Source organism: Sciurus carolinensis, chromosome 7 (genome assembly GCF_902686445.1).
Source record: "Sciurus carolinensis chromosome 7, mSciCar1.2, whole genome shotgun sequence".
NCBI classification, from domain to species: Eukaryota; Metazoa; Chordata; class Mammalia; order Rodentia; family Sciuridae; genus Sciurus; species Sciurus carolinensis.
Genome location: NC_062219.1, coordinates 37005721 through 37030896, shown reverse-complemented (window position 1 = coordinate 37030896; position 25176 = coordinate 37005721). Strand labels below are relative to the sequence as shown.

Sequence of the window (25176 nt, the reverse complement as noted above, 5' to 3'; positions counted from 1 at the left end):
AGAAGACCTCAAAAAATGGAAAGATCCCCATATTCTTGGATAGGCAGAATTAACATTGTCAAAATGGACAACTTCCAAAAGCACTATGCAAATTTAATGCAATACCTATTAAAATGCCTAAAAGAAGAGAAAGTAGGCCCAACTCTCCACCTTGTTGGCTTAAGAACTGACTTCCTTAAGAAGACTCCCAGAACACACGCAAGATGTAAAATCAAGAATCAATAAATGGAATGGAATCATATTAAAAAGCTTTTTCACAGCAAGAAAACAATCAAGAATGTGAAAAGAGATCCTACAGAATGGGAGAAAATCTTTACAACCCGTACCTCAGATACAGCATTAATCTTCAAGACATATAAATAACTCAAAAAACTTAACACCAATAAAACCCCAAATAACCCAACCAATAAACGGGCAAAGGAACTGATCAGGCAGTTCACAGAAGAAGAAACACAGTCAACAAATATATGAAAAAATGTACAGCATTTCTAGCATTTAGAGAAATGCTAATGAAAACTACACTGAGATTCCACCTCACTCCAGTCAGAATGGCAATTATCAAGAAGACAAGCAGGGCTGGGGTTGTGGCTCAGTGGTAGAGTACTCAACTAGCACGCATGGAGTCCTGGGTTCAATTCTCAGTACCACATAAAGATAAAATAAAGGTATTGTGTTCACTTACAACTAAAACAAAATATTAAAAAATAAAAGAAGACAAGTAATAATAAATGCTGGTGAGGATGTAGGGGAAAGAGTACACTCATACATTGCTGGTGCGACTGCAAATTGGTGTAATCACTATGGAAAGCAGTATGGAGATTTCTCAGAAAACTTGGAATGGAACCACCATTTGACCCAGCTATCCCACTCCTTGGCCTATACCCAAAGGACTTAAAATCAGCATATTACAGAGATACAGCCACATCAATGTTTACAGCAGCTCAACTCACAATAGCTAAACTATGGAACCACCCTAGGTGTCTTTCAACAGATGAATGGATAAAGAAAATGTGATATATATACAAAATGAAAGATTACTCATAAAGAAAAATGAAATTATGGCATTTGCCAGGAAATGGATGGAACTGGAGAATATCATGCCAAGTGAAATAAGTCAATTCCAAAGAACAAAGCCTGAATTTTTTCTCTGAGATGTGGTTGCTAAATCACTATAAGGGGCAGGGTGTAGGGAAGATTAGAAGTACTTTGGATAAGACAAAGGGAATGAAGGGAAGAGAGGGGAAATGGGAATAGGAAAGATAGTAGAATTAATCAAACATTATTATTCTATGTGCATATATGAATACATGGCCAATGTCATTCCACACCATGCACAATCAGAAAAATGGGAAGTTATACTCCTTATATATAATATATATATTCTATATAATATATAATGTCAAAATATATTCTACTGTCATGTATAACTAATAAGAACAAATTAAAAAATACACCCTACTGTCATGTATACCTAAAACAACAAATAAAAAAATTGCACCTATATTGAACATTTACAGTCTTTTTTCTTGTCACTATTCCCTAAAGAATGCAGAATAGTGACTATTTATATAGCATTTACATTGTGTTCAGTATTATAAGTAATCTAGAGGTGATTTCAATATGGGAGAATATGTGCATATGTTATGTGCAAATTCTACTGTATTTTATATAAATGACTTAAGCATCCACAGATTCTGGTATTCTGAGGGGCAGGGCTATTACCAATTCCCTGTGTTATCAAGGATTACTGTACATCTTTTTATATACATAACAAAATCAAATAATTAACTTATTCATGCACAAACCACTTTAAAGAAATATAAAATAAATTATATGGTATATTTCCCAATTCCAAAAGAGATGTTTGTCATATATCTAATAAACTGGATTTCTATTTTGAATTTTTTAAATCTAAATAAGAAATGTGTGAATACCTTTTACATTTTAAAACTTTAATCTATATAAACTTAATTATTTTCACATAATGAGGAGAGAAATATTATAGCAGACTTCCTCCAGTGGTATACTATTGCTCTAATCAAGAATAAGAGCACTGTAGAAACATTTTTGCTACTATATTACTACTAATCTCTAACTTAGAAATATTATTCTTTACATATCTTTTCATTCATTGGAAATATTCAACCATAGCTTTCAGTTTCCTAAGAATGCAAACAAAAAAAAAAATGTCAGGGTTATATCTTAAAGAATACAAATATTATACATGTTAAGTACTTTATATACTTTGATAATATAGAGTGGAGAGGTTAGCTTTCACTTTTGAATACTGCTCAAGATAAGAAATTGAATCACAATGTGGAAAGCATTTATTTTCAACAGAAGAGTTTCAGGCATTTTAAGGAATATACTGAAGAAAATGTACTTCTTATCTTTTATTAGTGTGTAGGATAAATACAAGAAAATATTTATGAGACCATCCCAATGGAAAAATGTATGCAAGCAAGAAAGATGAGCAACTGTGTATGCCTAAGAACATGACATATAATTAAATAAAGTGCATACAAAGGATTCTAATATGTATTTTGAGAGAAGTTTGCTGAATATCTGCCCCCACTGTTGGCAAGGTTAAATAGCAATGCTCTCCATAGGCAGTTTTTTCTTTTATTTATTATGAAATATTTCATATGTACAAAACATACACACACATATGTATGTATACGATGAGATATAACCCTGCCAATATAAGTCCCATAGGCTCCCTAACCTCCCTTCAATATTTACTTCAAGGGTAAGTATTATTCTGAAATTTATGCTTACCATTCCATTTCTTTGTCACATATACAGTGAACAATTCTAAAGTATAAAACTTAATGAATTTAAATCTATGTATATCACATATAACTGCAGTGAAGAAGAATAAACTGAATCATTTCATTGTATGATTACACTACGCTTATTAGTCTACTGCTCATGGGCATTGGTTGTTTCTAGTAGGGAGTTTTGTTAGATTTACACCAAGACTGGAAATTCTGGGTCATAGGGTACAAATATGTTTAGTTTTCAAGGATACTGCCAGTTTTCCTTATGATGTATCAGTTTAAATTCCCACCAGTAATATGTGAAATTTCTGTTTGCTCTATGTTCAGCACTTATTCTTGTCACTTAAAAAATTAGCTATCTGCTGAGTTTGTAGTGATAATGTCTCATTGGTGTTTTAATTTGTATTTTCCTAAAGATTGCCTATGATTTTGAGCACATTGTCATGTTTATTGGCACTATTTGGATAGCCTCATTTATGAAGTACTGCCATAAGTTCTCTATCCTGTCTTAAAATTAACTTGCCTGCATTTTTCTTAGTTATTTTGGGAATTTTTTCTTATGTATTCTGGGTAGAATTCTTTGGTTGTATATCTATAATACAAATATATTCTCCCATTCTGTGAGTTCTCTTCTAACATACTATTTCAACTTCATTTTCAAATCTTTCTCCTGGATTTATTTTCTTTATTTGTGTACATTCTTTAGATATTCTTGTACCAAGGATTTAATTGACTGCAAACTTTTTGTTTACCTGTACAAGTGATTTATTTTTATTTTTGAGAATTAAACTGTATTCATTTTTCTTAATGGAAAGCTTCCCTGGCACCAGCAGTCTTCTGACTTTTGTATTGAGATTAGAAAAGATTATTGTTGTACATTTGATACCTAGTCTTATCTTTGTATCTATCTCCTCAAATTTCATTGATATGACTTGCTGGAATATCATATTCTAAGTGTATTGGCATAAACCTATACTAACCTCAAAAATCTAAACCTCACAGGGTGATGGTCTCTGTCATATTCCCATCTAATTTAGCAGTTTGACCTCATAAAAACTTGACATAATACGGTAGCTGATAGTCAACTTAATTCTGTAATTGCCCTAATTATAGCCACAGTATTTATCAGTGTTAAAAAGGCTCTATTGTGTACCATGTGATCTCTGATCTTGCAATTACATTATTTTTAGTGTCTATGAGGAACAATCAAAATAGTTCTTGTGTTAGTTTGACCCCAGGGTCATGCTGACTCTTACGCTTTCTTTCATCATAGCATTTGAAGGTGCAAATCACCTGGAAACATTGTATTTGTCCACTATATGTCAAATATCATTATGTTGGTGAGATGTAATGAAAGATATTCCCTAGTAAGACATATGCATTCAGGGACTGCTAGATAAATTCTATAAAGATTCAAGATGTTACCCTGTGGATAATTTTGTTAGGATTTCAATAATCTTGGGAAGTCAGGATGTCTCTTCCTGTAAAATGGAAAATGGCCACAACAATTTATCAAAGAGCTATCTACCATTTGGAAGGCAACTGTCACCATGCTACTTGGCCCTGGCAGAGACTGCATAGATGACTATAGAATATTAAACTATCAAGACTGCAGCTGAGGGCTGGGGAGATAGCTCGTATGAGACACACCAATTCTTAAGATCAGGAAACTACTGTAAGATAGAAGTATCATATCCAGGACTGGGGTTGAGCAGGTTAAGATGATACAAATGAGCCACATGAATGAGCAATCAGACCCTTAAGTTACCAACTACTGTTATGCCCACAAGATACTATGGAGCTAATGGTGAGGTTCTTTATAAAAGTTGATAAAATAGATTACATAGAGGGAAAGGAGAGGGAGGAGGAGGTGGGGGTATGAAAGATGGTGGAATGAGACAAACATCATTACCCTATGTATATATATGATTATGAATCTACATCATGCAACAACCATAGAAATGAAAAATTGTACCTCATTCGTGTAAAATGAATCAAAATGCAGTCTGTAAAAATAAAAAAAATAAATTAAGAAAGTTGATAAACTTTAATGACAAATGACTAAACTGAGTAATCAGATGCCTAGAATGCAATGAATTATAAGATGAAGAATAAAGATATCTTTAGAAGGGAATGTATATATGCATATAGGAGAGTACAGAGTATAAATTTTGGGTAATGCCTTTAATGTTTATCAAAGAGCATCCACTGCAGAGGATGCACTATACAATCAATTAAACAAGATGACTCAATCTCTAGGTGTCAATCAACCCTTCTCCATATTCACTCCAGAACTATGCAAAGGGGTCCTGAGTAGAGTAACAATGGTGACTGATATGAAGGTAGTTCTGGGGCTAGCAACCTAAACTCTTTCTTCCAAAGACTGATACAACTACTGAAATAATGTTCAAATTCCTGCACCAAGACCATTGCTAAGTACTCTCTCCCTGATAAGATACCACATTTTGAAGATGTCACCTAGATATTTAGCAACAACTTTATTACACTGGAATCCTTCCATCATGGAATAGTCTATGGTTTGTCCTAACAGGAATCAACACCTATTCCAAGTATGCACTTTCCCTTCATTTATACAGTGTCTTAGTCAGCACCATGCATTTGAGGGCTTGCAGAATTTCTGTTCTCCCAGTGTGAGATCTGCATAATATCGCTTCAGGGAGACATACACCTCAGATCTTTTTGTCCTATCAGATACTAAATCATCTGGAAACTGCTGAATTTCTGGAAATGAGAGGAATGCTTGAAGGCTGAGCTGAAGGACCAGCATGGTCCTGTTGCAATCAGGCTGGAAAGATGAGTTGGACTTGTCATGATACCACATATTTGCCTAAATTTTTCCTATTGTCTATTACTTTCACTTCCACACAGATTTCTCTTAAGAACACTCTTTCAAAAACACTGAAAAAAAATCTCCTCCCTAGCCTATGTTTTTAGGAAATCTAATTTAAGACAATAAGGTTTAGACAGGTATTTGTTATGGGCACTTGATTGGAAGTGGGAGACAAAAGCTAATGGAGAAAAGATGCAAGTTCCTAACAATAAAAAGTCTTAACATTTCACACATTATTTAGGGGGAAATATATTTTTCATGCAATTATAACAGATAAATATATTAAAGACTTAATCCTTGTCAGGCAAAGCTCTAAGCACTTTGCATGTACTTATTCACCAAATTTTCACAAGAAACGTATCATGTAGCTTCTATTTTCATTCCAGTTTCACATAAAAGGAATCTGAAGCAGAAGGAAGTTGACAGACATACCTAAGGAAACCTAATAATCAGGTGAGTCAGAATTCAGACCTGACCAGTCTGGAATGACTATATTTTTAATTCACATCAATTTATTCAGCAAATACATAAATGAGCATCAACTATATGCCAGACACTATTCTAAGTGTCCAGTAGACTGAACAAACCAAACAGAAATCCATGCCTTCAGGGAGTTTACATTACTGGGTAGAGGAACCAGAAAATAAATTAAACATGTAAAATATATAATAAGTGAAATTTATTATGAAAGAAAACTAAATCAGGAAAGGAGTTGGAAAGGACCAGGTAGAGTTGAGGTTTTGATTTGAGAAAGAGTGGTTGGGACAGACAGCACTGAGAGGATATTGTGGGTAAAATCTTTAAGAAGTGAGTGAATGACTTTCATGGAAAGCCACAAAAACATTCCAGGCATGAAGGACAGCAAATGCAAAGACCCTGAGACAGGACCTGTCCTGTCTTGGCTAATGAACAAGGCCAAGATCAGTTACTTTAGAGTGAAAGAAGAACATCAGAGAGAAGTGGCCAGAGGGATGGCAGGAATAGATCATGTAGGATCATTTTAGGAATGAGTGAGGTATGCATTGACTGTTATATATAGCTGATTTTTTAATGAGATCATCATGGCTATTGCAGTAAGAATAGATTGACAGGTAGCAAGGGAAATAATGCAGAGAATGATTACAGAGTTATTGCAGTAACCTAAGAATGATGATTTTTGCATGGAGCACAGTAGAAGTGGAAACAGGAAAACGTGGTAAAATTTTGGAAATGTTTATAGTGAATTCAGAAGAATACTTTCATGCTGTTGGATTCTAGTTTTAGTATCCCACCCTATATCAAGACATATTTATATACCAATTATTGCTCTTTCCTTCAACATATTTTGTATATTCTCTTCCTCTCAGAAGTCACTTGAATCATAAACCTTTGGATAAATATCTGGAAGTCATATTAAATATTGACTTGAATCTTACAACAGTATTTTTTAAAGTCCTTGTTGTAGGAGGGTAGGCAGCTCATCTCAAGGAATCACCTTTTTCTCTATTACTCACTTCCTTTACATTCTAATTCCTAAACTGCTTCAATGGCTTAATTATGAAGAAGAGAGCTTTATTAATTAATAGCATTAATAACTGGTTGTCTTAGCATCTATCTATGCAGCATACCTATACTACAGAATTTAATCATTGTGATTGGGCCCAACACTGCAGAGCCACTGGAGATGGGGAGAGCATGGAAAACAATTCTCTCTTGACTTCTTTAACACCTGCAGCCTTGTCCTTAGTAGTGAAAAACTTATTTCAACCCTAGTTGTTTTAGTCAGTTTTTTCACTGTTGTGATTAAAAAATCCCTGAATAAAAACAATTTTAAGGGAGGAAAGGTTTATTTCACAGTTTCAGAGGTCACAGTCCATAGACAGTCAGCTCCATTCCTCTAGCCTTGAGGTGAGACAGAACATCATGGTTGGAGATTGTGGTGGAAGGAAGGAGCTCACAAGATGATCAGAAAGCAGAGATATTCCACTCACCAGATAAAAAATATATACCCCAAAGGCATGCCCCCAGTGACCTACCTCTTCCAGCCACACCCTACCTGTCTATAGTCACAACTCAGTTAATCCCATCAAGGGATTAATTTACTGATTGAATTAAGGCTTTCATAACCCAATCACTTCTATAAATCTTGCATTGTCTCACACATGAGCTTTTGGGGACACCTAATATCTAAACCATAACACTAGATATATAAATTTTAATTTAATAATTATAGAGAGTTAGTTATCTTAAAAATGGCAAAGAACACATACGGATGGAAATTAGGAATTTTATTTTCAATTTTCTAACATCTTCCATAGGAGCACAAAGTTTATTATACTTTTAATATCAAGACAATCAGAAACACTGTATATAAAAAGTTTTATTAGTTAAAATGTTCTAAAATGACTTCTGACAAAAAAAACTTGATGATTTATAATCAAAATAAGATACATGCATTTTCTCAATTTTCTAATCAAAGAATTGTGCTTACTAAAAGTAGAAATCTATTCTCATATACCAAATTAAAATAATAACTATCACTAATATTTGAAAAATAACACATTCTGTGAGTCCAAAAACACCTGTGGTGCAGTTTGCTACTGTTGTTGGATTAAGTTAGGACTCTCTCTTGTCTTCAAAATTAGACTTTGAAAATGTCTTGCTCTTATAAACAGAAGTAAAACTATCTCATATAATTTCAGAAATCGTAGATACCAAATATTACCACAATTCAACCACTAAACAATCCTTAGGGCATTGGAAATCAGGATTTATTGCAACTTAAAAGGAGAAAAAAATGTTTTAAAACAATAAGAGGAAGTAAGCTAACTCAGAATCTAAACACTGGAGCAAAGATCACTAACTCTAATTTTTTTTTTTTCTGCTGAAAAGTTGTGTCATGATTTATTCTTCTCAGACACTCTTTGGTGCTTAACCATCTAATAAGTTCTCCACATAGTCCAAAAGATTATATGAGGTCAAAGTGAGTTTTTATAAGGACCATGACCTATAAAAAAGTCTAAGGCTTTGCACGTAACTTTAACCAGATAAATTTTGTTTCTTCATTTTTATAGGAAAAAATATCATTCCTATATACTTCGTACCTAATAAGATAAATTGTCAAAATGTGATTGTTCTTTAAGTATTTTTTAAAAATCTACAACTTTAAGTGTTATTTTAATATACAATTAGAGTCACTTTGACTTCTAGTCAACCAAATTTATTATATTTCATTACTACTCTGTTGCCCTTCTATTTCCATCAAACATTATGATTATCCAAGTGGTTTTCCTACAATTCTAATAAACATTAATCTAAAGAATTTTCTATATAGTACATAAAATAATAAGGTATAATATATTTCAGACACAAACTCAGAATTTTAAGGGGCTAGATGAAGAAAGTTTTGGGAAGTTTCTACAATTCACAAAGAGTTTGCCTATGAGACTCCAAAACATTTATTTACTGTGCATTTATAAAACAAACTACCAAATAAATTCATTTCCACAATTCTCAGGGAGTCACATAAGAAACCTGGGTTTTTTAAATCACTCTCTGATATGATGATTTTTCTTTAAGTTAGTCTTAACATTTATAATGATATCACTAGAATAATGGCAAAATAATTATAGAAAAAAGGATAAAAATATTTGGAGAGCTAGCATCCTATTTTTAAGTGATTTTACATAGAAACTGAAGTATAAAAATATTTTCATTTTCCATTATTGGTAGTAGAAATAAGAACCTCAAAACTGTTCACATTAAATAAATGTGTCCTAGTGATGAGACAATATATACAGATTTTGGCACAACAAAATAGTCAATGTGAATTCCATATCATAGGATTCTCTTTGAGTTTTATCTGTTAAATTTTAAGATTGTTCTCTCTTTGCAGTGGCCAGTCAAGATTCTCCTGGAGTCCTTTGGGGATAGTTGGTTTTCAGCTCAAGGCAAGGTTCCATTTCCTTTGCAACATTTATGTTCACTGCCCAAGTGACTTCCATCGCATCTTGTTATTTTTGATGTTTTTCATTTTTGAAGATTTCTACAAGTAAAGAAAAGAAAAGAGGGGCCCATCAAAATATGTATTGGATCCATCTAGAACAGAAACCATCTACTTTCAAGTACTGTTTGTAAGACACTCACTTGCATATATGCTTTTCAGAAATAATTGGGAACCAAATAAGAAGAGTCAAAATGTAAAATAAAATAAATGGAAGAGATGCAAATTCTGTAGATACAGGATAGACTTTTCTCTGAGATAGGAGATAATACTTAAATTCCTAAAATGTTTTTCAGTTGACAGAATGCTTTTCCATGCATTTTAGTTTATCCTTGTAACAAATCTATTTTATGGGTCATGCAAGGTGAGCCACAGCAAAGTTGTGACCTGCCAAGCAAGCACACAGCTAGTAAGGGGCTGAAGTTGATTGTGATCTAAAAATGTCTGATTCCAGATCAGCACTGTTGGTCTCAAGCAGAAGCTACATGATCTAAAGCTGCAAGTTAACCTGCATGTAGACCTGACACTAAGACAGTCTTCCAGACTCTTGAATACAGCAATAGGAATTCTGTCTTCAGACAGGACCCTCCACTCCCTTGCACTGTGGCTTTATGAAGAGTGAGGATGAATGGTTTAAAAAACCCCACTAGCAAACACTGCCAATTATCAAGAAGCACAGAGACCCAGAAATCTCCAGTTTGCTCACACTTTGATCATCTTAGAGACCTATGGAGGGCTGGTCACTGGATCTGGATGGGAACACTCTTTAGCTTTTGCTCCTGAGTGGTCATTACCTAAGACAGCCTTCTTTCCTTCCTTCCTCTCTCCCAATTTCTTCCTTTCTTTCTTCTGTTTCCTTCCCTATCTTTCTTTTATCTTTTGAACCCTTTCTCTGTCACTAATAGTAACATAGTTAAAAGTAAAGTTACTTAACCCTAGGGGCCTATTACTCATCTTTAAAAACAGGAGAGGGGCAGGGATAATAATGCATATTTTATGAAGTTACTACAAAGATTAAATAAGTCTATAAATACTAAGAGCCTAAAACTGTCTGAACAACTCTTAGTAAATTTTATGATTCATGTGAAACATAAAAACAAAATATACAGCTTTGTGACTTCTGAGTTCACAAACTAATTGAGAAAAAAAAAAAAGAAAGATGATGTCAAAATACTAAGAAATAGAATTTCTCTGAACATCATGTGAATCCCCCTAAAGACAAGAATGTATTTCTTTGTTAAACACCCTCCTCTGTGCTAACTGGGGCTAGATGTCTGGGATCTCAGTGGCTGATGGGGAAGAGAGCTTGGGCCTGTGTTCTCTTCCCTTTAATTCCCTCTTCATGATCCCCCAAATGCTGTCTTTAGATCTTTTAGATCTTTCTAAATCACAAATATCAATACAACTAGCCCGCTGTAGAATATACATTATAGATAAAAGAAACAAGATTTTAGGCAGTATGCCCAGATTTAATTCCCACTTCTATTAGTTACCATCTTTAAGATTTTATCTTTAAAAAGGGATAACAACAACATTTCTTCCTTCACAATGTTGCTTGTTTTTGGTGGGTGATAAGGAGAAATGAAATAGATATATAGTATTACAAAGAAATGGAATCTGAGAACCTAGGTCTGACTTCTGAGTCTATGACTCAATGGCCGTGTATTTGAGTAATCTCTGAATTTCATTTCGTTATCAGTGAATGAGGTTGATAATAATAACTGAATCATAGAGTTGAAGAAATATCAAATGAAATAATGGATCTGCAAGTGCTTTGTAAAATATAAAGTGCTACAGAAATATTACCTGCTATTACCATCTCACATGCACATAAAACTATTACAGGCCTGTAGATGGAAAGTTCAATCTGTCATCTTGACAGTTATTAGTTTCACTCTCCCTTGTCAATTAAACTGATTTAAGATAGTACACAGTCAAGCAGCAAAATGGGGAAGTGAGGAAATTAGAATAAAATATGTTATTTCAAGATGAAATAATGGACTTAACCCATGTGAATTTTAGAGGGGGCTTTTTTTACTTGCTCTCCCCTGCCTGAGCTGGCCCTATCGTTATCTGAGTGGGGATCCTCTAGAGCATTCTTGGTCTGATTACCAGCTTAGTGGATAGAGCAGAAGAGTTCACATAGGATAGAAACCCTGTTCCTCATTCCATTAACTTTCAAGAAACCTCAAAATGTGCAGAAACTGGTTTTTCTCACAATATTTGTATTTTAAACCCTAATCTTTTTTGGCATTCATCACCCATTCCTTTTGAAATGTTCCAAGTTTAATCAGAGGTGGTCTTTTATATTGCATTGGATATTTACCAAACCAAATGCTAGATGATGAATTAACTGAGAATTCAGAGTTCAATAGACTAAGTTCCTAGGAGAACAAGCCAAACACTTCATCTATAATGGAACAGGCTGAGTTTTATTTGTTTTTTCTCTGTAAGACATATAACTACAGCAGTGCCCTCAATAGTCAGAATATACACTTTTGTAAAAATAACCTGTTGTTCAGGTCCACAAAATGAAGTCATGAGCATAAAATCAGAGGGGTAATTCTATGAACAAAAAAGATTGAAGTGATAGAAATCTCCATTTCCTCATATTTTATAGGAATCAAGTTCAAGTATATCTAAAACTGATTTGCATTCCCTTATAAAGCCAGTGTTTCCTAACGTGTTAATTTGAATCAATGCTTTTCACACCTCATGCTCCCTCTTGGGAATTTGGGTTGCCAGACTCCTAAAGTTACTCAATCTGATATAGAACAGTAAAACCTGCAGTCAGCCAACCACCTTCTGTGATTGCATTCTATTCTGAATATTTCATGGAATCTCTCCTCAACAATTTCAGCGGGATTTCCATCCATCTTCTCCTATCTGTACCAACCATCTACTTTCCTTTCGTTAGTACCTTTTGTAATGACATCGTTGGCTGAGTCTGAATAAACAAATGGTACACATTAATAACTGCTTTATTCTCTATCTCATTTGCAGTGATTAAGTGGTTACTGCACCATTGTTCTGAGATGAGTCGTATTTGTACTTCTGGCAACTGTTTTTGCATACAGAAAATATATTATCTGTCAAGTACAAAATAGGAGCCTGGGGATTATTTCTTTATTCAAGAAATAGGTGACCTATAACAGGTCAGACACTTCCCTAGAATTTAAAGTAGAGAAAACTGGTGGAAAAAAATCCCCCATTCATAGTGCCCTTACTCCAGGGAGGTGACCAATAATCAAAACAAGAAAGTATACAAAATATATAGGTAGGTTAAAAGATGTAGTCATACCCAGAAAAGAGGGTTATACTTTTGGTTGAAGTGTCTATGGAGGGGATGACCAGTAGCTAACTGCTAATGGAAGGCCTATAGGGGAGACAACACCTAAAACCATAAGGTCACTAGGGGAAGATTAAACCAATTAGAGAAAGCAGCTAGTGTGAGCCTTCAGGATAAAGCTCCTTGGAGTTTTTGAGAATCAGGTAGGAGGCTGACATAGCTAAAGCAATGGAATGGGGGAAGAATGGAGAGGCTACTAAGAATTCTGGGAGGAGTTCCATGATTTGACTAAGGTTCCGTCATGTTGATTCTGGCTTTTGTGTTAAGAATGGACACTATGAAACAGGGGTGGAAGCAGACAGACTAGTGGGAAAGACCCTATAAAAATCCTGATGAGATGATCATTGATTGCAGTGCATAGCTTAGACTAGGTTGATAGAATTGGATTAGAAAGGAAGTGGTCATATTTGAGATATCATTTAAAAATAAAGGCAATATGATTTTTCTGGTGGAGTATGTGTGATAAGTGAGAACACAAGAGAGATGATTCACAATTCTTACATTGCATTACTTTTCAAAGTGTGGTTCATAGACACACAGCATCAAAATCACCTGAAAAATATGCTGAAATTGGTTTCTGGTATACCTAAGGGTCTCTGAGTCACTCTCTAGAGTAAAGATTAGTAAACTTTTTCTCTAAAGAGCAAGATAGCAAATACATGTCACAACTACTCAACTTTGCTGATAGAGTATAGAAGTAGCCAGAGACAAAATGTAAATGAATGAATGTCACTAAGTTTTAATAAAACTTTATTCATAGACATTGAAATTTTAATTTTCTATATATCAGAAAATATAATCTGATAAGTAAAATCTGTATTTTTATGTTTCTAACCATTAAAAATGAATAAAATGTTTTAGGTCCTGGGCTTTACAAAAACAGGCAATGGCACAGTTTTGAATGAAGACACAAATCTAGAAAAATCCCCAAATAAGTGTTTTTAACATGCACATTAAGTAATTTTTCTTAATTCACAAGAACTCTTCTGTGAGGTAGACATTTTCACTCTAATTTTGAATATTGCAAAACAAAATCACACAGAATGTGTCATTCTTTGAATGAGAGTTCAATCTTGGGTTACAAAGCCTTTCTGAATTCCACTGTACCCCACCACCTTGTAGAATTCTCCCAGTGAATAATGATCCGGTCCAACGATAACCTGAGCAGGAAGTAGAGTGAAAAGGAAAAGAAAAACATTGCTTTTTATAAAGAACTGTTTTTTTTTTCTTTCAATATAGTATATGGCTTTGCTTTTATAATTAACATTCTGCTGATGAGAGCTCCCATTGGTGAAGGCTGATGAAGAGGCTTACCACAAAGAGCAAGCACTGCAGGAAATAAATTAATCTCCAGGGAAGAAGAGGGGCAAGGTTGTCAGTGCTCACACAACTGCCTAACAGGAAATGATATTTCAGAACTGTTCAAACAATAAAATGACTGTACTTCTCCCTCCAACACATTCTTAAAACATTCATACTCTGAGAAGAGAGTTGCTATAAGATGAAGAGTAATCTTGTAAAATTTTACGTTAAAGTCATAGTAAGTATATTTTACCTATGATAGTATTCCCTAAATATGTGAGGGGAATTCTACTAATATAATTATCTTGTTTATATTATGAAAAATCTGCATTGATATTAAATAGAAGGAAGAAGCAATAACTTTTTATATAATTTACAGAGAACTAGAAATGAGAACCCATAAATAAGTACAAAATAAATAATAATCAATTAGAAATAAATAACTAATAAAAATAGAACTCATTTGGCCCAACAATTTTAAAATTAGCATGAAATCTGTATTGACTTTTTTGTTTGCCAACTTAAAGTTATCCAATATTTTCAATGACAAAATTTCCAGTCTCTAGAGCAAAAATAACTATTGGACTTAGAACACTATTTAGAATAACAATGGCTTGTAGTTATTCCTTAATTAAAACTGAGAAAACAAAATGTATTTTATGACAATGCTATTGAAAATATCTGATTTTTGATAGTATATAATTGGGTATTTGATCAAGGCCTTAATAAGGACCCCCACCTTATCTAATTCTCTAGTCCTAAGAGGGAACTGATTTATATGTTAAGGTTTTGATATGGGGTGTCCCTCCAAAACTCCTGTGTTTCTGCAGGAATATTGAGAGGTCAAATCATTAGATTATGAGAGCTATAAACTAACTGACCCATTCTGGTTTGAATGGATAAACCGGGTGGTAACTATAGTGAGGTGGGGCAAGACTAGAGGAGGCAGGTTACTTGGGGAATTCTCTGGAAGCGTTGTTCTTCTCTGTAACCCCTTATCCTGACTCTGCTTCCTGACCCTACCATGAGCTTAGCAACTCTCCTCTGCTAGGTCCTTCTGCCATGATGTGATCCTTTTCTTGGGCTAAGAGCCATGGAGTCAGTTGTCTATGGACTAAGACCTCTGAAACTCTGAGTGACAAATAAACTTCTCCTTCTCTAATTGTACTTGTCATGTGTTATGGTAACAGGAAGCTGACTAAAACAGAGATTGGTACTGAAAAGTGTTGTTGTAGCTGTGACTAACCTTACAATGTGGTTCAGAAACCCTTGGAAATGATTTGCAGAAGATATCTGGAAAAGTTTGAAAATGCAGGTTGGAGAGTCTTAGAATGTTGTAAGTGGAGATTAACGGGCAATTCTAGAGAGAGTTCAAAAGACCAGAATAAAGATAGGAGTGCAGACTGTACTCATGAAGTTTTAGAGGGAAATGAGGTCTCTACTGGTAATTGGAGTAGAGGCCACCATTAATATTATATTTTGGTTGAAAAAAAAAATGAACTTGTGTATGTTTTGCCCTTGTACTGAGATTCTGTGTAAGATTGAATTTTAAAATGATGAAACAATTAATCTAGTGGAGAAAATTTCAAGGTAGCACAGCATTCAGTCAGTGGCATGAATATTGCTGGCAGCTTTTATCCAGAATTACTGTGAGAATTGGGAGCAGAAAGTAAAGGATTTTAAAACTTGCCATTTGGCCAGAAAAGTACAGGTAAAGCTGAGGCCAAGGAAGCTGCGCTTGAAGAGATTATAAATCCTAAAGAGATGCTAAGTACTTTGCACAGAAACAACAGGAAATATGCTTTGAAGGCATCTCAGATATTTGCAAGACCATACTCACTACAGGCTCCAGGATACAGAAGAGAAAATCCCTTTGAAAGGATAGCATGAGATCACAAGATGCCCTGCTCATACAGTGGGGCCTAGGAACTCTTCACCATACTGAGTTAAATAGACACTCAGAGGTCACTACAAATATGATGCCAAGGGGCCCAGGTATTGTGCAAGCTATCATCCACATGGTGCAGGTTCTGCAGAAATGCAGGATGCTGGAGTTAAGGAGTCATGAAGACTTCCACCACGATTTCAAAGGAAGGCCTGGGAGGCCAGGCAAGATATAACAGGGTTGAAGTCCTTCTGGGCTGCCTCTGAGAGGGCAGTGCATGAGTTATGAAGGTGAAGCCAAAACTGGAATGGAGACCCCCGGGAATGAAAAGATACCAGTAATGTAAACCGCTGAGAAAAGCTGCTGGCTGTGGAGACAGGTAAAAGAGAGCCCATGTGCCTACAACCAACAAGACCAAAGAGGCAGGACTGTCCAAGTTATTCTGAAAGCACATCACATAGTCATGTGTCCTAGATGCTGTACACAGAGTCAGAGGCCAAGTTCAAGGATCTGTTTGCTTAGGTGAGTTTTGGTCTACCTTTGACCCCCACTGATTTCTGTTTTGTGAGCGTGTGTCACTGCGTCTGGAAACATTATATAAGTAAACCATTATGTAAGTCAAATCTTAAGTTCAGATTCAATATTTAGATTAAACTAAAGCTCAATTAAAAAAAAAAAACTTCTTTACATTTCTACAGATCTATTCTCTATTCTATCCTCATTGACCTCAGCAGGGGACTTCGCATGGAGTTTGTTTCCTCTCACCTGTTTAGTTTCCCAAAATAAAGGAGGATCCTAGATGTGGAGAATCACATGTATATGAGTTTATGTAGAGATGAAACAGTTTGAGCTCAACAGTCTCAGCCTGTTTTGATATCAGAAAAGGTCACTGAATCAAAAGCTTTCAGAATTGACAGGATATGAAGATTACCTTGCGTACCTCCTGGTTTATGAGGAAAGTGAAGCTCAGAGAAAGGAAATGACATATGAAAAGCTACACATTCAGGTTTTAGCAGAGTTGATACTAGAACTTAGGGTACTATTTTTTGGTTTTTGGGCCCAGGGTTCCACTCACTGGTTGACTAATTTATGGCAGATTTGGGATAGTTCAAAGAACACAGTAGAATCTGCAAAAGGAAGGAAATTGCATTAGAGACCATAAATAGGAGAGTACAAAATTTTCTTGATAGAAAGTATTTATTTAGGGCAAAAAAAAAAAAATAGGTATATTTAAAAACCATACTTTCTGGCAAAGACTTTGGTTTCTAGAGGGACACATAAGGAGGAAAATGAGAATGGCCCCTATTTAGCCAGACAAATCACCAGAAGCAATTGTAGTAATTAATGAGTGACCCACATAATAACCAGATCCTCCTCATAACTAAGCAATAACCCTCTTACACCAAATGACTTTGCCCTTGGCTGAAGAAGCCACCTTGTACACAGTCAAGCCCTGTCTCAGGGACAGCTGCACTCTATTATTGACTGATGCAGGGGGTAAACAAGCCTACCCCTAATTTAGAGCAACTCTCAAGACCTATGCCCACTCCAGAGTTGCCTTTGGGACTTTCTGAGGTCTTTGATGTGACTATATCATGATTCATCTCCCTCTGCCCAGACATATTTCTGTTACTCTGCCTCTGCTTTTCTTGAGAATACTTCCCAATCGACTTTCCATGTGCAAATCAACCCAGAGAACTGGATGTTCATCAACAGCTTAAGGCAAACATTTCTTCTTAACACATGTTATCTACTAAAAATAGTATTTAAGCTGATTAAGAAACCCAATGCCTTCCTGAAAAACTGCTGCTGAGGTAGGATGGGTAAATAGTCCATTAGAGAGAATCAGATGATCCATGTGTCTCCAATGTTTCTTAGACTCAAAAAGTAGGAATGTTGCCAAAGAGAGTTTCTCATTCCTTCCTATGTTGATAGCATTAACAAGGCCATACAATTTCCAAGAGGATACAGTTTCTCAAAAGAAAAAAAAAAAGAAAAAAAAAAATATCAGTATGCCAAGGGACTGAGAGTTACAGTATCAGATGACTATAGCCAACACTTTGTAGAGATGTTGAAGGGAAACACAGTTGTCCTGAGCAACTAACTCACAAAGACTCTGTGGTTAACTACTATAGCAAGGACTTATTTGGAGTTTATTATATAACTATACTAACTTCCACCTATTTGAACCAAAATAATGTTGAAAATAGCCAGTGGTATAATATTAACCCAAATTCACAAATAAAGACATAGAGACTACAGTAAATTTCTGTTGGTACAAAGTTAGCAAGTTGGGGAGAAGAAAACTTAGACCTAGAATTCTCAATTAGACTCCAAAGGTCTGAACTTTACCCTCATGCCACTTATCATGCTACTTTAGAAAAGCATACTATTATTTATGGCAAACAACAGGCAGAGTTAGTGATAATGTTCTTAAAATAAGATGTGAGCATTACCAAGCCATCAGAGTGAATTAAGGTCCACAGAAGAAGGTCATCTGAGATGTGGTGAAACATTTTCATCAGTTTCTTAGTGAAAGGAACTGGGCTGACAGCAAAGGTCTAGAGTTATAGTTTATTATACTTCTGGCTGCAATGGAGTCAATTGTTATTATATAATTCATATTCAGCTGTTCACAGCAAGCCCTCCAAGTTGTTTACACTGAATATCTAGATTAAAAAATTCCCTTTAGCAATTATTGATGCATATTTGAAAAGGTTTTACCTCATCTAATTGAAAGAATATACTCTGAGGAAGCAAGATCAGAAAAAACAGCACCCCATCTTAAATAAGTTTTTTAAATTTTTGTTTTTTTTAGTATTTGATATGCTATAAAGGTTCTGCAATCCACCATGCTCACCAAAAGAGAAATTTAGGAAAAGAAGAACTCTTGTCTAAGCATTAGAAAAAAAGGAAGCTAGGAGCAAAGGCATATGCATGTAATCCCAGCTACTTGGAATGCTGAGGCAGGAGGATTGTGAGTTCCAAGCCAATATCAGCAATTTAGCGAGGCCCTAAGCAACTTAGTGAGACATGCCTTAAAATAAAAAATAAAAGACTGGGGATGTGGCTCAGTGGTTAAGTGCACCTAGGTTTACTCTCTGACACACATACACACACACACACACACAAGGAAAAGTTGAGAAAGCCTCCCATTTTTCCACTCTGAACACAAAGGTGGCTACTACACATTCAGAGATGAACTATGCACATCAAGTAAGGTAAATGCTAAGTATAAATTCAATTAGTTTTTTTTGTTTTTTTTTTTTTTTACACAAAGGCACAAATACCATATTATATGAGGAGAAAGTAAAGTTTGAACATTTTTGTTTTGGTTCTATTTCACTTTTATGTTTTTATGTATGGAATTGTCACACATAATTCATAATGAAGAAAGATTCTGCAATTTATTGCATTTAAAAAATGGGAAAAGAAGTAAACCATATTGCTCAGATGTGCATATAGGGTAATTTCTAAGTAAATGCATGTTGAAATTATCCTAAGAAAGGACATTTCATTTTACTCTCTTGAATGAAGTCAGGAAATCTCACTTGCTTAGAACAATCACTTTAATTCCAGGTCCTTTTTGTCTTTAAAAACATCACTTACAGGCATATGTTGAAAGCAAGTGCTTCCCTGGTTTGTGACATACTCTGCATTATTCACCGAGTACAGAGAACCATGGCCTCTGCTGTAATCTCCTAGAGATGCACACCCAAGGAAAGATGAGATAACAAGTTTCTCTATGATTGAAACAAAAACTTTGATCTCAAGAATTGTGTTATCTGGTATTTTTTAGGATCCATAATCTTAAAGAAAAAAAATTGTTTCCAATGAATTAATAATGGCTTGAGACTCAACACACGGCAGCAATTTTCACCGCTGAGGTTGTTTCTTTTATAGTCCACACTTGATTAGTATTTGAAATGTGGAGGAATTGCAATATGCATGGTTTCAAAGTCCTTTACAGAATTTCATTTTATCACTCGGAGAGAGTCAATGAAAAGGTATAAGAAAAGCTCTATGGGATATTTTATAGGAGTGTCAGAAGTCAGTAAGCTAACTACATGAAAGAACTCAGATTGTACAGACAGGGTTTGGAGCAGAAACACTTCAGAGACTTTATGTCTAGTATTTTGACTTTTACATGTCCTTGGAGAAAAAAGTGTGCTAGCTACAAAACCAAATAAGGAGGGAAAAGGTAACAAATTGTATGCTTAAGAATAAGTACAGTTTCAATTTTCCTTCAAACTAAATGTGAAGTTTCGAAGATAAAGTGTAAGAGAAACTGAGCTGGTTTGGTGTATCTAAAATATTGCCAGAAATGAAAATTCTTATTTCCTTGCTAACCTCATCTTAAATTTCCACCATATGGAAGTGAGTCTGTGTAGCTCAATTGAATGCTATCGCCTTCACAAGGTCCATTTGTTTTGTTTGGTCCTCAGCACAGAGAGAATATCAGATCATCATCACTATGAACTAAAACATCATAATTCAAGTCTGCATTAGATTTCTTATCTGATGCTTTTTAAGATTAAAAATTCAATTATTTTAACCTCTTTTCAAGGTATGAATCTTTTTCATTCTTCTAGCAGAGATGTCAAATATTATTTTCATGACAATACGAGCAAGCTTAAAAGAAATACTTCCTTGGCAACAAAAACATAAATGAGGAGGAAATATTGGTAGTGGGAAACAATGAAGAGTCCCATCATTATTGTGAATGTGTATACCACGTGCAGCATTTAAAACTTCAATGAGATTTTCAGGGCAAGGAAGTCACTTTGGCTAAGCCATCTATTCCAAAGCAAATGGTAGGAGGAAAATACATATTGTGGGTCCTTTCATGTCGGCAGTTGAAACCACTATCGTGTAACCTAAACTGACCTGTAGTAACATTGGCACTTACTACTGCAGTGGCCCCTGCTTGCTCTTCTCTCTCTCTGCATCAGCCAAATCATTCTGACAACCAACTGGTACTCTTGAATTTAGGCCAGCTTGATTTGAGTAAAGTTTCTTGGACATGTCTACACGATGACTCTGAAATGACAAAGGCCAGAGTGATTGATTTCACAAGTAAATTATCAGTCCAAAATAAATGTTTCCCAGAGATATGACAAGAATAAACATTTATCATATGGCAAGTCATCTCTATATGTCTCAAAGAGAATATTCTATATGTCAAAGCAAGTTATAAATTATAAGTTCCTCAATATATTTTGATAATTTAACTGTAGAATTTTTAAGGCAATCTAAGTGACTAGAATGAGAAGTTTCTGGGCACAAAAAATCATTTTCAAAGACTTTGTATATGTTACCTTTTTCCTTGTGAAGCTTAGAATACTTTTAATTTCAACATTTACCCACTTTTATTTTGTAGTTAATCATCTAGAACTTGTTGTATATTACATATTGTTTAATGAAGAGTAAGTGTCATTTCTGTATTATCTGTACTCTTTACATAAAATATAACATCTCTTTCAAATTTACACATATTTTATCAGCATTTTGAAAAGGTGACAAACTCTTCTAGTCAACCAAAGAATAATTCATTGTACAAATGAATTATTAAGGCACAGTATCAATGGCCCCTATAACTCATCTCACACATAAGAGATGTCATAGTGCTTGACATTCTATTCACACATTTTATACTTAAAAAGAATCACCAGACAGGAAGACCTAAATAGGAAATTAAGCTGAGAAACTTTGATTCATACCAAAATTCAGACGAGAAGTTTATAAGCTTGAATGTGATTGCAAAATATTTGAAGATTCATAGTCAAAATCAGCCAATCAATTTTGGCTATCCACATTAGTTATTTTGTCTCACTGAATGATAGAATAATGAGCAAAGTTCTCTAAGATTCCTTCTACAGACTAGTATAGCATTAAATTAATTAAAGATTGATTTTATAAAATCAAAGACTTTTAAAGCTTGGAAAGGGCAAATAAGGAAATTAGAGTTCAGTGTGATTAAATAATTCACCCATATTAGTGAAATGAATAGTGTCGAGCCTCAGGGATTTGTCTCCTGACCCTTAGTACAGTGCTTTTTGTCATCCTACGATTGATCTGCTCAGCTTTTCAGTGCAGGGGACTGACTGGACTGATGGACCTAATTCTCCACTGTCTTTACATGAAATTTTGCAGAGCTGATCAACTCTGAGTTTCTCTTTGTCCTTTGGCTTCTTCTGGATGAACAGAATGTTGACAGAAACGGAGGCTTAAGAGATGCTTGCAACAGTTTTGTTCATGCTTATACTTCCACTAGGCCATGAGAGCATGTCACATACAGACTAGCCCACTGGAGTTTGAGCATGAGATGGAGCAGAGTGAGGTTCCTCATTGTGCAAGGTGAGGCAACCAACAGTCAGAGGAGCCTAGGCATTTGAAAGTGGTCTTGAAAATCAGGATGGAGTCTCCATTACCCTGGTTGCAGATTGAACACCCAAGAAACCCAAGGCAAAGAGCAAAAAGTTCCATTAAAAAATAGAACAGCAAAAGAGAGAGGGAGAGAGAGAGAAGAGAGGAGAGGGAGAGACAGAGAGAGAGAGACTCCTCTGGGGAGAGGGGTCCAGAGTTGGTGCCACAAGGGAATGGGGGGTGCTTGCTCCTTTTATACATTTCAGGTTTCACTTTCTTTCTCAATGCCCCCTTCTCCCATCCCTCCTGGTGACCAAAAGTGTAGATGTTCGTAGACGGGGGTCTGCTGAGGGTGAGAATGTACGATGCCTACCTAGTGCACTCAGATGTGGAGACCGCAGGCTCTGAAGGCATAGATCTAATTTTACTTAGGATTGTACAGGACATATATATAGACACATTATCCAATCAGGTTAACACTTGTTAAAGCATAACAGAATCAGCCTATAGATGAACTATATGTTGAGATAATGTAAACAAACCAAATATGCCTAAGTCATTCTGCCCAGCAATAAGTCTGAGACAAAGGACTGGGGGGATGGTAAGCTCCTGCACACAGCATGAGGCAAGGCAGCACAGGCGAGCTCACATCACAGCTTGCTGGGTTGCTTGACAGAGCGAGGCCTCCCCTCAGCTCATAACCCAGCCTCAGCAGCTGCAAAGACCTTCAGTCCATGGCGAGTCTTTATCATTACCTCAGTTTCTCTGTCCAGACTGTTTGACTTACCTAGACCATGGTGTGCACGGCTGCTGTCAGATAAGCTTGAGGAATGTTCCCTACACAAAAGAGCAAGAAGAGAGCTGACCAGGGGGTACCTCTCCTTAATTTCCATATCTGCCTGAAAAGGCAGGAAGGGAGCTGCCCAAGGGGTATTTATTAACAACTCCTTGCTGGGAGGAACAATTCCCTGGAGGCAGGTGATCTTGGCAACAGGTGTGGAGGAGGGGGGAGTGTTCTGGAGGTACTATCTGGCGGTATCAGCATTCCATTTCCTTCAGAACCAGTCACCATCTTCCACGGACCAGATTGGATCATCTATCTATACTGACAACTTTCCCTTTGTTCTTAACTCAGTTTCAGCAAAACCAGCCCAGGTCACCTGAAACCAATTCAGTTTGGAATTCAACAACCAATTTTCGATTTTATACCAGATGCCAGGTGTGAGGTGAGAACACAGATACAAAAGTGACCTAGTTTCACACTCTAATTTGTTCAAATAAAATTTCTTAAATTGTTTAAGCAGAGAATTAAAATGAGTGTGGTAAATCATTTGTAGATAATTCCTGAATTCTTTTTCTAAAAATAATGTAACCCAGTGTTATTGCCAGGAAAACCTAGAAGATCAGAGTTTGAACATCAATATTAACTAGAATTAAATGACTACACATGTTTACATTTGACTTATCTGCAACCAATGAAAAAGCCCATCAGCCAGTATGAATTTTTAAATTTGTTGTCAGGCATATATTATCACACAAATTTTGGAGAAAAGTGGATTCAACCAACATTTAAGTACCCCCATGATTTTTAATAAGATACCTTTGGAAAATATATTAACTTCAAGTTATTAAATAGGTCTTAAATCATACTTTCTCAGTACTGAGAAATAAACTAAAGAAGGAATGTATTTAATGACTTTTCATATCAAATTCAAGTAATAACATTACAACAAGAGGGAAAATCTAACAGGTCATATAAACTATGTGTCTTACATTCCGGAAAGCAATGAAGAAATCCTGAATTTAAAAAAAAAAAAAAAAAAATTAACCTTAAACCTTGGTCATGAAAGTCCCAATGAGAGAAAATAACCACTTGATCAGAATGGGTCAATTATTACAAAGGTCCTGTGCTTCTTGGTACAAACCTCTAGCAGACTGGACATTTTAAAATATTAGTGTTTCAGAAATTAAGAATGCCTCTTTGCTGGAGACAGTCCCCACACTGGAGTCTCTGCTAGTCTAGGATGTCAGATTGTCCAACCTTTCCTTTGCTTTCGTATTATATCCTGTGACCTAAAAGGAGGCGGCTATGTCTCAAGCTACTGATCCTTTCACATTTTTTCATCTTATTTACCTCCTCAGCCTTTCCTTCCACTTCCCTGCATCTCCCCATCATACTGAAACATTTACTTTCTGCTCCAATAAAATTCCCTCAGTGTTCCATTCTTCATTGTCCTGTGCCTTTTATTAACTCCCAACCCTCTCCCTTCTCTCACCTCTTTCCTAGTGCTCAAATTCTTCCACTCTGCCTTTAGAACTCTGTCCCATGGTTTTCAAACTTCACTGACTATTCCACTTTCAGAACATCATCTCTACCTCTTACTTTGACTAAACCCCTATTCTCCATTGAAGACATCACTCGTCTTGCAAGTGAGGATAACTACGTATTCTTCTACATCCCGATCATCTTCAGGTTTCATGCTCTCCTTGTCCTGAGTGCTAGTCATTGCATCCTTACCTCTTTGCTGCTTTGATATTCCCACAATGTCAGTCAACTTTTCTTATGGTAATAAAATACCTGGGAAAATCTGGTGTAAAGAGAAAAATGTTTATTTGGGATCACAGTTTTGGAGGTTTCTCTCTGTGATCAGGTGGCCCTGT

At 35.5% G+C, this 25176-nt stretch overlaps 1 protein-coding gene across 2 annotated transcripts in view; it reads right to left on the bottom strand.

The window, feature by feature from the left end:
- Positions 1–8022: 8022 nt before the first annotated feature.
- Positions 8023–25176, bottom strand: part of Themis (thymocyte selection associated) — a 196467-nt gene continuing 179313 nt past the window's right edge. The window contains exons 5-6 of one of the 2 annotated variants that reach the window (XM_047558600.1): positions 21037–21189; positions 8023–9655 (exon numbers count right to left, since the gene is read on the bottom strand). In XM_047558600.1, the coding sequence (XP_047414556.1) occupies positions 21058–21189 (132 nt within the window). In that variant the 3' untranslated portion in view covers positions 8023–9655; positions 21037–21057. The remainder of the gene's footprint in view (positions 9656–21036; positions 21190–25176) is intronic. The other variant, XM_047558601.1, reaches the window with a different exon arrangement.